General features: G+C 40.5%; 2 protein-coding genes across 2 annotated transcripts; both read left to right on the top strand.

The window, feature by feature from the left end:
* The first annotated feature begins 4,021 nt into the window (after positions 1-4,021).
* Positions 4,022-5,137, top strand: LOC129723927 (brachyurin-like). Its single transcript, XM_055678425.1, has 3 exons — positions 4,022-4,528; positions 4,591-4,895; positions 4,958-5,137. The coding sequence occupies exons 1-3, from the start codon at positions 4,048-4,050 to the stop codon at positions 5,075-5,077; spliced, it is 906 nt and encodes a 301-aa protein (XP_055534400.1). The 5' UTR covers positions 4,022-4,047; the 3' UTR covers positions 5,078-5,137.
* Positions 5,138-12,859: 7,722 nt separating this feature from the next.
* LOC129723926 (brachyurin-like) lies at positions 12,860-13,825 on the top strand. Its single transcript, XM_055678424.1, has one exon. It carries the CDS (start codon positions 12,889-12,891, stop codon positions 13,783-13,785), a length of 897 nt encoding a protein of 298 aa, XP_055534399.1. The 5' UTR covers positions 12,860-12,888; the 3' UTR covers positions 13,786-13,825.
* Positions 13,826-14,180: the final 355 nt, after the last annotated feature.

Here is a 14,180-nt window from a genome sequence, read left to right as displayed (position 1 = left end):
CGGGGTATTTCTTAGTTTCGGCTTGAAACGCGGCGTCGAGAATCAAACCCGAGAAGAGGTTATATTTTTATGGTGGAAGATCTTGAATCGATTCGACAGCTTGTGAGATCATTTCCTCGCATAACTTCCAGTCAATGTTTCGGGTGAGGTCATACGGAAAATTAACCGGTTGTGCGCGATTTGAGGTAGAGATCGCCTCCGTGGGGATCCGGGATTTCTTGCAATCCAACCGTAGCTCTGTCGAACATAAGAATAAACCTGAAGCGCGCAATACGTGTCATATCCCCATTGTATGAAATTGTCATATCGAAGGCATCACATAGATTATAGATTAAAGCGGAGCGATTATTATTTGAAGGGGAGCCTCAAGTCACAACATGGGAGTTAAAATCTCCAAAAAATCATCGTGGCGGGGGAGAAGTGCTATTATATCAAAGAGCAGCTGTTGCCCAAACTGTGCTGTGGGGGGAAGTACTACATAATGGAATCATGAAAGTTAAGCTCAATATTTGAAGTGACCCAAGTTTCACAGAGGAAAAATACATCGCATTTGTATTTAATAATCGAAACTGAATGAATCTATTTGGGGGTGAAACTTCTGCAATTCCTTTGTAAAACGGAAATAGAGTACTTCACTTCAGCCGTTGAATTAGTAGGTAGAAATGCCAGCAGAAGACTTTTTACACAATATCTGAAAATTTCAGTAGTTTAAGATCTTGCTGAATCTTGGACGAAAGAGAAGCAACAGTTGCTGGATGTGCTGGAAACTCCTTGTGGGAGTTAGGTTTAGTCGAGCCTGGAGGAGTTTGCTACGGATTCTAAGCAGCACTTTTTGTTTGAAAATATTTGCCATTTCAGATTGGGATTTCCTCTGATCTTTCTAAGGAAGTTCATGGTAGGAGAGATTCTTTCTTTTTCTAGACTTCCCGAGTTAAGCAAAAACAGGTCCTTTAACTGAATCGTCAGAATCAGACTCATCAGTCGACAACACCTCGTAAGGATTCGGGGAAACTAGTTTTGGGGGAGCGGCCTCCTTAAGTATTGCTACGAAAGTTCGTTTAGAGCGTTCATTCAGAAACCGCCTAATTTCTCTTGGCGCTGTTCGGACGCGGGGCATGCGACAGCTCATGCGAAGTCTGCTCATAATAAACAGTATCTTTATCGCAGGCATCATCTGCATGTTGCACTCCACATATACCACTTCTCTCCTTATTACCTTATTGGGTGGCCACTATGCCTCAACTGCTTGCATTTGATGCAAATCATCACTCGCGGTACGAACAAGCGCACGGGTAGACGCACCTTTATCACAAGCACATAGCTCGGCAGAGCAGACCCATTAAAAGTAAGTTATTACACTTTTGTCGAAAGGAATTGCTTGCAATTCGGTATCTTTACCGGTTGAAAACTGGAATTCTTAAAACGGCTTGTTCCACGGTCAAACTCAAATCACTGACCACACCGTAAATGTCGATTGCGCGATTGGTACGTACACGTGGTACTCCAGTGTGACACGCAGTTTATTTGGGCGTGAATTTGGTGAACTCAGTCAAGACTGAAAACGGGGCCAGATCCTTACAAATCAAAGCTTTTATTTGGGGCTCTAATATCCATCCGGGCACAGTTTTGCCCGATAGATTGTACCCGTCTGGAACTACATCGTAGAAAAAGTCAAGAAAAAAAATAGTCGTTCTTCTCCTCAAGGATGATAGGATGATGCTTCTGCTACTTACCACGGTACTCTTCACTGCATGCAATTATTTTCACAACACAGCACCGAGTCAAACAGAAGAACACGTGCCGTACACACGATTTTTAGCTAACAATGCTAGCAGATTGAACGTTGAAGCGGACTCAAACAATGCCCGTCTATTTGCTTTTGTGAAGTCGGACAACTTAACAGCGGAGCAGGCAACAATGACCCTGTTTCCTTTGAGGTTCACTTCCAACTGGTTTTACAGGTGTTTGTTCCAGGTTTTTTTTACGTCGTACGAGTTTCATTCACTACCCTGCAATTCGGTTTATTCGCGTTGAAAGAGATTTCGAAGGCTGTTCGCACCTACGTGAACTCTCGTATGTAATTGTCAAAATGTGCGTGATGACAAAAGCAAAAATATTTCCTTCTTTCTTTTTCGCACGCAGAAACCAAACAAATATCAGCAACAACGTCAACGCCAATGTGGTTGAATATTTTGACGAAAATATAAACACGTTAGAAAATTATGTCAAATCCTACCATAAGATGCGTGCCGATAACTCACAAAAGGCGGCCAGATTTAGTTTTAGTCAGAGTTGAGGATACATCATTATTGCGTTTTTGAAGCTGTTTTAAGGATTTCCACAGCAGATTGTGCCGCAGCATTTTCATGAAAATTGTGGTTCTTTTGCGCAAAGGATAAAATTTTACTCAAGTGATAAATTACAATATTTTGTTAAAAAAATTATCTTCGACCAGATTTTCACTTCGGTTTCAAAATACAGGGTGCGTGACAAAATTTCAGCAGGAAATTTCATATATATATATATATATATATATATATATATATATATATATATATATATATATATATATATATATATATATGTGACTCACTGGATAGATTACAATATAAGGTGTCTGATGTAAACAAACTATTTCACGCACCTATCCGGAAGAAAAACAAGCGCCGTTCCAATACCACTGAAGTAAGCAGAGTCAAAAAAGTGGAAAAAATATTTAAATCAATCCAGTGGTCGTTCGATAACTGCAACATGTTTACATTGCAGTTATCGAATGTCGTTCGATAACTGCAATACTTGACATATGCCAAAATTTAGAGGGGGGTCCGTCACTACCATTTTTGTTTTAAATGATGTCGAAATGTATTTTTTTTAATGGAGTAGTGGCCAAAAATAGCAGAAAACTAAAATAGGCAAGCTTTTCGATTAATCGATTTGATATTCATATTTCCGCATCATAATTTATTGCGTTTTAGTAACTACTTTACATAACCGGTATGTAGGCGAAGATAAAGTTCATCACTACAACAAACCATTTTACGAGACGTTTCTGAATTCAATTCATGAATGAAATTTTGACAGAAAGCTCGGAACCGCTGACACAATGCAAGTGAAAGCAACATCAATGTCAGCAGGATTCATGACACCTGTCAGTTCGTAAAATGGTCTATTCAACGCTAGGTCACAAAATATTATTTGTGATCTACTATGCACTTGACGTTTCTGAACTCAATTCATGCATGAAATTTTGACAGAAAACTCGGAACCGCTGACATAACGCAAGTAAAAGCAACATCAATGTCAGCAGGATCCATGACACCTGTTAGTTCGTAAAATGGTCTATTTAACGCTAGGTCACAAAATATTGTTTGTGATCTACTATGCACTGCCTCGCTGAGTATTGAAAGCTAGCCAAACAATGCACAAAGGATTTTTTTCTTTTATAATAATTACGGATCCCAACCCAGCTTTCCACGAGCGGTAATGGCGGACAGTGCACGCAGCCCATTTTGACGTGTCCTGTAGGTCAGAGAATTTTCAATCGCAGTAAGGGGCCATTCACATACCACGTAAAAAAATATAACTCTAATATGTCACGAAAGAAAGAAAATAAATCACAAAACATTCATCGCATGTATGAAAAACGGGTGTAAATATTTTAAAATATTTCGTTTACTGCAAAAATTCTTCACGCACCCTGTATAAGAAATTTGAAAAATTGTTCGAAGCGTACTCGTTAAACCATCTTGTTTTCATGCCCCATATTGTAATACATCGATTGATGTGAATATTTTTCCTTAAAACTTTATTTAATCCTGGAAACCCTAACAATGTTAGACTGTGTGAGGTTTGTTGTGACTAATTCTCCACCAGCGAAACACATCCGAAGACAACATTTTTATCGGCGCTCTTCAATCTGCGATACGTCCATCAAATATGAGTAAGTGCTTCCAGAAGAATGCTCGGAATCAATAAAAAGATCTGGTCAAACTGGCGCAATAAGTTTTATTTCTGTCGGGGTCAAAGCGAAAGCACATACTGAGCACAATGTTCGCACATTTCGCGCTTGTTCTAGTTCCGTTACTTGTAGCCGGTAAACCGATGCCACCATCGAACTTACAGCTGTCGACATTCTGGATTCGGTATTCGAATGCGCAATATCAGGCGAAGGCAGCCGGTGGTGGACCGGGTGGAGGAGGTTCCAAAATCGCCGGTGGTTCACTTGCCAGCCAGCAGCAGTTTCCCTACCAGGCAGCGATTATGGTGAACTTCCCCGACGGATCGGGAACTCTGTGCGGAGGCTCGATCATATCGACGACCTTCGTACTGACGGCTGCACATTGTTTACGAGGTGCATTGGATGCTACGGTGGTTGTCGGAACGAACATCGTTAGCATCCCTACTGATGACAAGGCCGTAGAAATTGACGTAACGTTTCACGATATGCTTGTACATCCCAGCTATGATCCGGTGAATGTGTTCAACGATATCGCGATTCTGCGCTTGACGAAGACGCTAGTGTTATCAGGTAGAGAGTTTCTTGTTATTTACATTGTCATGTTTGACAGCTGTGTTGTGTGATTGTTGCAGACAAGATTCAACCGATTCGTCTGCCGTCTCGGTTGGAGGCGAAACAAGAGCTGGCGAGTGTTGACGCAGTCGTTTCCGGTTGGGGTGCCTTGAACGGGGATGAGTTTGCCGAAATTTCCGAAAGCTTAAAGTTGGAGTTGCGTTTCGTCAGTAACCCGGTTATATCGAATGAATCCTGCGAGAAGGTGTTTCCAAATATGATTCGCGAGTCACACGTGTGCGTTTCCGGAAGTAACGGTCGTAACGCTTGTCAAGGTGATTCGGGGGGTCCACTAACGGCGCATTTGAATGGAGAGACTACTTTGGTATGAACAGTTTGTGAAAAAGAATTGTGCTTGAAGGATGATTCATTTTGGATTCATTTCAGATTGGCATTGTTTCCTTCGGATCTACTGAGGGTTGCGAAAAAGGTCTACCTGCTGTTTACACTCGAGTCAGTTATTATCTGAATTGGATAGAAGACCACACTAACGTGAAAGTAACATGAAAATTAAGATATTGTATATTTTAAGAATAAGAAACCTCTACCAAATAAACTTCTACCAGCCATGACGGTACACCATTTTTGTGAACAAATATTCAAAAAGGATTGATTAGCATTATTTGGCCTATCAAAGAAAAGATTGCCAGCTTTGCGTGATTTTTGTGATTTGATCTTTTTTCGGCCGTGAATTGTTCAATTTTATATGGACTTCTACCTTCTTGAACCTCGTTCATTGCGGTTTTGTACCGGCGACTGCCAATTCGAGAGCTTATCTTGAAGAGGCACAATTTATGAGCTTTGTGGCATTTCGAAATGAAGTTACCTCAACTTTGATAACGAAAGCATTTTAACGACGATGGCTTTACAATTGTATGCAATGTTCATGTAGGGGTAAACAGGGTAAGACCGCCCTGCGGGGTAAGACCGCCCACCGTAGTTTTACTACCAAGTTATAAATTAATTGAAAAATTTCTTTAACGTGTCTATTACAGTATAATTACATAACATTTTGCACGTTTTTCTGTTTTGATAGTGCACGAACGGTCGCAGAAATAATCAAAAACAACCTTTCAGCTGGCAACCAGTCAATGCGCTATTGTTTTGCGGCAACGGGACTTAAGGTTTTTCAGTCTAAAAATCTATTGTTTTGTTCGTGAATATACGTTTAATCGCTTGCCTGAATCTATCTTCTTTCGAAAATATCGAAGGCCGTGAGTAATCTTGTAATTTTGACTACTTTTTCGGACAAATATGAAAATGTTCCACTGGGGGTAAAGTCGCCCACTATACAAGGGGTAAAACCGCCACGAATCCAACTGCTTGTTGTTTTACTTCAAGACCCAAATGCCTCGACACTACAAAGGAAATTTTTACAGGATCAGTAAAGCAACTTCAAGCCACATAAGACATCGATGTTAATCGACCATTTTCGATTTGGTTTAAGCTTTTCTAGTAATATATTTTTTTACAAGACTTATTTTTGAAAAAAGTAAACCTGTCTGAAAATAGTGTTAATGAACCAAAATAATTTTAGAGCCAGAATTGAAAATAGTAGTTTTTTACTTTCGAAAAAAGTACACACTCTAAAAAAATTTAAAGAAAAAATATAGAAATAGAATTAAAAATATATTTTTTTTCGAATTTTTTTGAAAAAAAACATGTTTTTGCCTGTAAAATCCACAAAAGGCAAGCTAAAGTTTCATGGTTGTTGGATCATGGAGTAATAGAAATATTAATAGCTCAATTTTTGTGAAGAATTTTTTTTTACGGTTTATTTGGTGTATAGAGTAGTTGGTAATTTTGTTCTTCAAAAAAACATAGAAAATTGAAAATATAAATAAAAGAAATAATAATTATTAGTATTTTTCTATACATAATAAGTCTTCAAAAGAATCATACAGATAGGTTTAATGAGTTTTTTAGCTTAAATTTTTAGCTTAAAGATAGGTAAAGATAGGTATTATGAATTCAATATCTTGAAAAACCCCAATTCTGAAAAATATATTTATTTTGAAAACCAAAAAGGTTACCCAAACATTGATTTGAACTTGAATAATCAGAAAACAAAATAAGTTAAAACTTTGAAAAAAAATTTTTTTTCAGATTTTTCACAGTGTATATTTTATTTAAAAAGAAAAAAAAATACCATCTACAACTTTGTCAGAGACACTATACCGATAGAATCAACCGTTTCGGCCCTAAAAATATTGTTTATCCTCAAAAAAGGTGGGCGATCTTACCCCGCTGGTGGGCGGGCTTACCCCGCATGAAAAAGATCTGCACATTTTCAATGAATTTTTAAAATTTAAAAAAAAGCTGGAAAATAAATAAAAATATTCCAGTTCTTATTTTTTAAATGCGGGTATTGAATAGAAGAACCTCTTAGCGAAGAAAAAATGAAATTGCAGCCGCAACTTTTTATTCTATGAACAGAATTGCTTAAGGGGGCGGTCTTCAGCCTGTATCAGACTAACCGTTGTAGCGGTCAACCACTACCGTTCCGTTCTTTTTCGACCAATCAGGACACAGCGGTCGACCGTCGCTTGTTGTTGTTGCAAAAAATAGAATCTTTTCTATTTTTGCCGTCGACCGTTCCCAACGGTTGCCGGCTGCTGTCATTGACATGGCGAAGGCAAACGAATCTCTTCACACCTACACAAGATCACATATAGAGACTTGACAAATGAAAATGTGTGCTTCTCTTTTTGGCACACACGACAGCCAGTCAAAACATTGATAGCACCGGCAACGCTGGTTGGCGATGTCAAATTCCAACCAACGCACACTGGCAAAAATGAACCCAAATTTCTACTAATTAAAAGCCGCTGGGCTGGATATCTTAAATATAGCATTTCTTATGTAAAATTGGTCAGCAAATTGATTGGCGATGGTTTCATTTTGGGCAAAAATGAATCCAAAATTCCACTAATTAAAAGCCGCTGGGCTGGATACCTTCAATATAGCATTTATTATGTAAAATTGGTCAACAAATTAATTGGCGATGGTTTCATTTTGGACAGGACATGGGAAATGGTCTTTGTCGCCTTTTTTCACCCTATTTTTGCGTATTTTTGAAAATATAGACCCTTTCCCGTGCCCTGCACAGAATGAAAATATCACCTATCGATTTATTGGCCAATTTTACATAAGAAATGCTATATTGAAGGTATCCTGCCCAGCGGCTTTTAATTAGTGGAAATTTGGATTCATTTTTGCCAGTGTGCGTTGGTCGAAAATTGACATCGCCAACCAGCGTTGCCGGTGCTATCAATGTTTTGACTGGCTGTCGTGTGTGCCGAAAAGAGAAGCACACATTTTCATTTGTCATGTCTCTGTATGTGATCTTGTGTAGGTGTGAAGAGATTCGTTTGCCTTCGCCATGTCAATGACAGCAGCCGGCAACCGTTGGGGACGGTCGGCGGCAAAAATAGAAAAGATTCTATTTTTTGCAACAACAACAAGCGACGGTCGACCGCTGTGCTCTGATTGGTCGAAAAAGAACGGAACGGTAGCGGTCAACCGCTACAACGGTTAGTCTGATACAGGCTTTACCCCGCTTACCCCTACGGTAAAATGAAAGGGACGCACTCGGGAATGGAAGTTAGGGATGATACTGGAACAAAGAAGCAACAAGGCGAGGCTGTGGCTGATACTTTATTCGACCAGCCACTTTCTGAGTTTTCTTTCGGTTCCGCGTGAAAATAGCTGAATATATTTCGATCGGGTGGAGCTATGCGTGTTAAAAAAGAATTCTTGTTCATGAACATATCATTTTATATTTTTTCGACATTGAATAACGTCTTACTTAGTAGGGTGGCATTCAAATAACACGAGAATGGAGTGAAACGACAAAATGTAAGATTCCAAACGCTTACTTCTTTGTTACCACTACTGAATGGATTTTTGTCATTGATGTCTAGTTGGATAGTAAACAAATTACTCTAGTTTATGAAATCATTTTAACTAACATTTTTTCATAGTAAAGTGGTTAAATTTCATAGCAAACTTGATTATAACGCAACCAATCGCGTACCCGCAATGTTTCAATCCAAACATTTCCCCAGCACAGCCGACACTAAAGCATACAAACGATTTGACTTTGTGAACGATTTGTAGTTGCTGTTGTTGCTTTGTTCGCTCGAGCGCACAACTACACGCCCACCGGAAGTATAACTGTTATTAATCACATATAAAAATTAGTATGCAATAATCTAGTCTTAATTGATCATCCGATCATTGTAGTCAATGGATGCTTTACTGGTAACCGAATCGACCAGTAGCAAGCAGACTTTCCAGTGCCAAAGCGCAGCAGGCGATGATTTATTATTTGTATGGGGTTTGCTTCACCACACGCATCGACCGGCTAAGAGAAAGTTCCTTCTGGAGCAGCAGAAAGCGAGAGGTGGCAATTATTAGTCGCTTATAAAAGCGCACGCCATAGAACTGAATTTCTCATTCTTTCTGGAGCAACAGAATGTGAGTGGCGGCAAATATTGATATGAATTGAACTGTCATCTTCTGAAGAAGGGCGCTTACAAAAACCGCAAAAAACGCACAAAAATGATAAAAAGTGTATAGCTTTATTTCACACAACCGAATAATTCTTCGGGCTGAGGTCCCGCGAATAATTTTTGACCATCTGGTTAATTTATTAAAATACAAACAGAAGTTCCGTTTTGATTCAAACTTTCGAACACTCTACAATAAAAGTCGAATTATTATAGCTAGTGTAATAAAACGAATGATTATTATATACCATTTTGTTCCTTGAAATCTCTTCACTGTAGGGCCACTTTCGGGGAAACAGTAGGCGTTGAAAAAAGTGACAGTCAGTATTCAGACGGTTTGCCTATCTATCTCTTAGCAATTACGTTGAAGTGTACGGAATTTGAATCAAAGCCGATTTCTAAATTCTCTTTGTTTTCATGTACAAAACGTATTCAAATCTATATAAATAGCACTTAATTGCAACAACAATAGAATAACCAACATGCTAAACCCTTAAGATCGATGAAAAAGTTCATTTTTCGTTGATTTTTTAGTGCAAGAAGTTAGCTTAAGTGTTCTAAATTTGATGCAGTACGGTACTTCTGCATTTGTAGTTCTTATTTAAGTACTCAACCGTGCATTTGGTAATGCCACTCAGGAGGACAGCCAAGACCGGTCAAAACAGTAGAAATGCAAGAGGTTCAAACCGTAGCTCATTAACCAGTGAGAAAGAAGACGGTGAAGGCGTTTTGATTGCGGTAAAAAATCATCTTCGTTGCGACTCGATCTCTCTGACGAATTGTTCGAGTCTTGAGCAGGTCGCGGTTTGCATAAAGTCGGTACATTGTTCGCTCTACATAATCGCTATTTACATTGCTCCCAAAATGTCTTCTGATATGTACTTGACTCATGCTTATGCAGCCTAGAATCTTTTAAGCCGCGCTTCTGTAACCGATATCGTATTGACGTTGGGTGACTTTAATCTTCCTAATTTGAGATGGCATTCGGATGACGAGGTGAACGGCTACATTCCCTCAAATATCTCTACTGATCATGAAAAATTTCTTCTTGATACGATGTACTCATGTGGTTTCCATCAAGTCAATTGTTTCGCTAACATTATATCTTCTTGACCTCGCATTCACAAACTCACCAGAGCACCTGGACTTAATCGCCTACGCCACTGTCACGGCTTGATCCCTTGCACACGCCATTTGTTTTACTGATTGACGTAAGCCCTGGCAACTGTATCATGCTTGACGACTGTTTAGACAATTTTAGTTTTGACTTCAAGGCGTGTTACTACGATCAGGTGGAACTGGCGTTCAATGAAATTAACTGGGATTCTGTACTGCAAACCGATTCAGTTGACAGCGCTTTAACTTCCTTCTATGACCAGCTCTACGTAGTTTGTAGCGATTTCGTTCCACGGAAAAAAATGATTGTTCAATTCGTCCTTCAACCAACCCTGGTGGACATCTGAGCTGCGTCTTCTGCGGAACAAACTAAGAAAAGCACGCCACTGTTTCTTCCTAACGAAATCTGACAGCGACAGACTAAAACGGCACGATGTTGAAGCTTTGTATAAAACGGTTCTACAGGCCACTCACGATAGTTATACTTATATCAAGGATCCAGGCTAGTGTAAAACAGGATCCCTCATCATCTTCTCGCATTCCATCCAACGTAAATCTCAACGATGTTGTCCAGCTCTAATTTGGAAGCAGCAAACCTTTTCGCTCTTTACTTCGAAAGTGCTTTCAGTAAGTTATCACCAGTACCACGTCACAACCGTTTCGCCCACATTCCCTCACAAGACATCAACCTCCCGTGCATCCAGTGTACATCAGACGAAGTGAGGATTGCCATCGATAGCCTCGACTCAAAAGAAGGACCCGGAACTGATGGAATTCCACCGCTGTTCCTGAAAAAATGCTGTGCAGAACTGTCAGCTCCAATCCCTAGTAACAAATTTGGTTTTATCAAAGTTTTATAGCGTTCAATCCAGCCAAAACAGCGCTATAAAACTTTGGTAAAACCAGTTTTGTTACTTGGGATTACATCTTTGTTCAACCGATCGCTACGTGAAAGTACGTTCCCGGCAATCTGGAGAACTGCATCTGTCATTCCAATTTACAAGTCCGGCAACGTAAATCGAGTAACAAACTACCGTGGTGTTTCCATTATATGTTGTTTGGGCAAAGTCTTTGAGAAACTTGTACACAACATGCTATATACGGCATCAGTACTTCTCATCTCCGACAGCCAGCACGGTCTTAGGAGACATCGGTCAACTACAACAAACTTGATGTGCTATGTTACCACACTATCACGGGAAATGGAAATGAGGAGGCAAATCGACGCGGTGTACGTCGATTTTGCGAAAGCATTCGATACCGTTCCTCACTACCATATCATCGAAAAAATGAAGCATATTGGCTTTCCAGAATGGGTTTTGGACTGAATTTTGTCATATTTATCCGGCCGCACCTCATGTGTTGTAGTCAACTCAGCTCGATCCCGCTCATTTTGTATCACGTCTGGCGTGCCCCAAAGTAGTGTTCTTGGACCGCTGTTATTCAACATCTATGTGAATGATCTATACCTACTCATATCCTCTTTCAAATTCTCTTTCGCCGATGACCTGAAAATATTTCGTGTAGTTGCGTCTACGGATGACCACACTGCCCTTCAGGAACACATTTACATTTTGCTGCGATGATAACGGAATGCGTGTCAACGATACTAAATGCAAAATTATATCATTTACACGCTCCAGTTCATCACCGGTACAGTATAGGAACTGAAGCGTGTGACGATTGACAAAGAGCTTAACTTCAATGACCATATCGGGATTATGACTGCCAAAGCTTTTTTTGTTCTGGGATTTATTCGTCGTCACGCTTCTGAATTCACGGAAATTTTTGCTATTTTGCTATTAAGTCACTCTATTGCACGTTGGTCCGCAGCATTCTGGAGTACGCTTCGCCTGTTTGGTCCCCGCACTGCCTAGGACAAAACCTCGCAGTTGAACGCGTATAGAAGAAATTTGTACGGTTTGCTTTACGGTCACTCCCTTGGAGCGACCCAGTAGGGCTCCCCCCTTACCCTGATAGATGTCAGCTTATATGTTTAGAATCGCTGTCAGTCAGACGTTATAATGCGCAGCGTCTCTTCGTCTTTGATGTGCTTTAAGGAGTAATTATTGCCCTGCGTTTCTCGAGCTAATGCCGATAAATGTCCCTCCTCGTCGTTTCCGGAACTATACCCTTCTGGCTACCCGCTACCACAGAACCAACTATGGATACAACAATCCCTTGGAGAAATGCATTCGCTTGTTCAACGATGTGTACGACAAATTCGATTTCAACATATCTAGAAATGTTTTTAAAGACCGCACTAGTAGATTAGTTTAGTTTTTAGAATAATATATAATAAGTTTACAGTCTGTGCGATATTTTGTCGAAGATGGTGATGTTAAATAAATCGTTCAAATTTCAATCGTAACACCCTTTATGGTGGCACCAAACCCAGAAATGAATTTTTATCTTTTAGGACATATACGCATGTTGATGTTGATTGGGTCAAGCTAAACTTCTCACGCCGTGTGATTTTCTATGCCAAGCAAAGAGGGTAAATACGTAACCATTGTCGAATTTCCATTGTTGGATCACTCCTCAGCTTATCAACTCGGGTTTTCACAAGTAATACGTTATTACCAGATAAAACCAAACCATTATCACGGCCTACTATAAAAGCTTAACTATTCGCACTCAGCCTCAGCATTCTCAATCGAACACGGCGTAGGACAAAAATAAACCAAAACGATGAAGTCAATGGCTCTATTAATCGGCGTCCTAGCGGTCGTGACGGCCACCTCTATCGATCTGTCCAAGGTGAAACGCATCGAAGAATTGGATGAATTTTGGGCGCAACTGTCACCGCAACTGCAGATGCTGCGAGACACGGGTCCATACAGTCGAGTAGTAAACGGTCAGGAAGCCCAACCGAATCAGTTTCCCTACCAAGCGCTAGCGCTGAGCTTATTTGACGGCGGAAGCGGCGGATTATGTGGTGGTACAGTGTTGACGGAAAACTTTGTGCTTACTGCTGCTCACTGTGTTCAGATGAGTGGCTCTGTCGCCACCCATGGAACCGTGGTTCTTGGAGCTCATAATCGTCAGTTGGAAGAAGCGACTCAACAAAGAATCGACTTTGGCTCGATCAATGTTCATCCAAGTTACATAGCTTCGCTGCTTCGCAATGACATCGCCACGGTTCGCCTTGCCAGCCCTGCGGTTTTCAATGACGTCGTGCAACCGATTGATCTACCGGCAGTGTCCGATGCTAGAACGTTTGCCGGAATGACCGGCATTATTTCCGGTTTCGGACGCACATCGGACGAGACGGGATCACCAGCTTCCGATGTTGTGATGTACACTAGCAACGCGATCCTGACTAACGCCGATTGCCAGGCGGCTTGGAATGCCGTTTTAATCCAGGCGCAGAACATTTGCCTGTCCGGAGATGGTGGCCGCTCGGTGTGCAATGGAGACTCCGGTGGCCCTCTTGCCGTTCGTGAGGATGGCCGCAGCCTGCAGGTTGGTATCGCTTCATTCGTCCACGCTAGTGGATGCGCCTCTGGTTTCCCGGCTGGGTTCGTTCGCGTTTCACACTACTTGGATTGGATTGCTGAGAACTCCGATGTTACGCTGAGGGCTTGAGAGCTCGGAGCGTTAGAGTTTATCTGATAAGTTCGACTAACTGGAATAATAATTTATTAAAAAAAAACAATGTTTTTCGGTTTAATTTGCAAAAATATCGAAAACCTATGAGAAATGAAAGATGAATGATTAATAATGACTTCTGACCTCACTGAAGGAAATATATTAAAATAAATCGAAAAATAAATCCTACCTGAGGCTCGAAGAGCCATATTCAACTCGCGTCGGCTGAGCAATAAATTATTCAGTAGTTGATTGGTTTGAGTTTCTGCTAACGCTGTATTTTGGCAGAACGAATCGATACTATTTTAATCCGTCACTATCGAAATTTGAATTTCTATTTATCATACACAGACTTTACATCTAGAGGAGAATTGGGTTTTGTTCCACCGACA

Source organism: Wyeomyia smithii, chromosome 2, assembly GCF_029784165.1.
Source record: "Wyeomyia smithii strain HCP4-BCI-WySm-NY-G18 chromosome 2, ASM2978416v1, whole genome shotgun sequence".
In the NCBI taxonomy this organism is placed as follows: domain Eukaryota; kingdom Metazoa; phylum Arthropoda; class Insecta; order Diptera; family Culicidae; genus Wyeomyia; species Wyeomyia smithii.
Note: the sequence above shows the minus strand (reverse complement) of the source record. Positions and strands in the feature narration are given on the sequence as shown.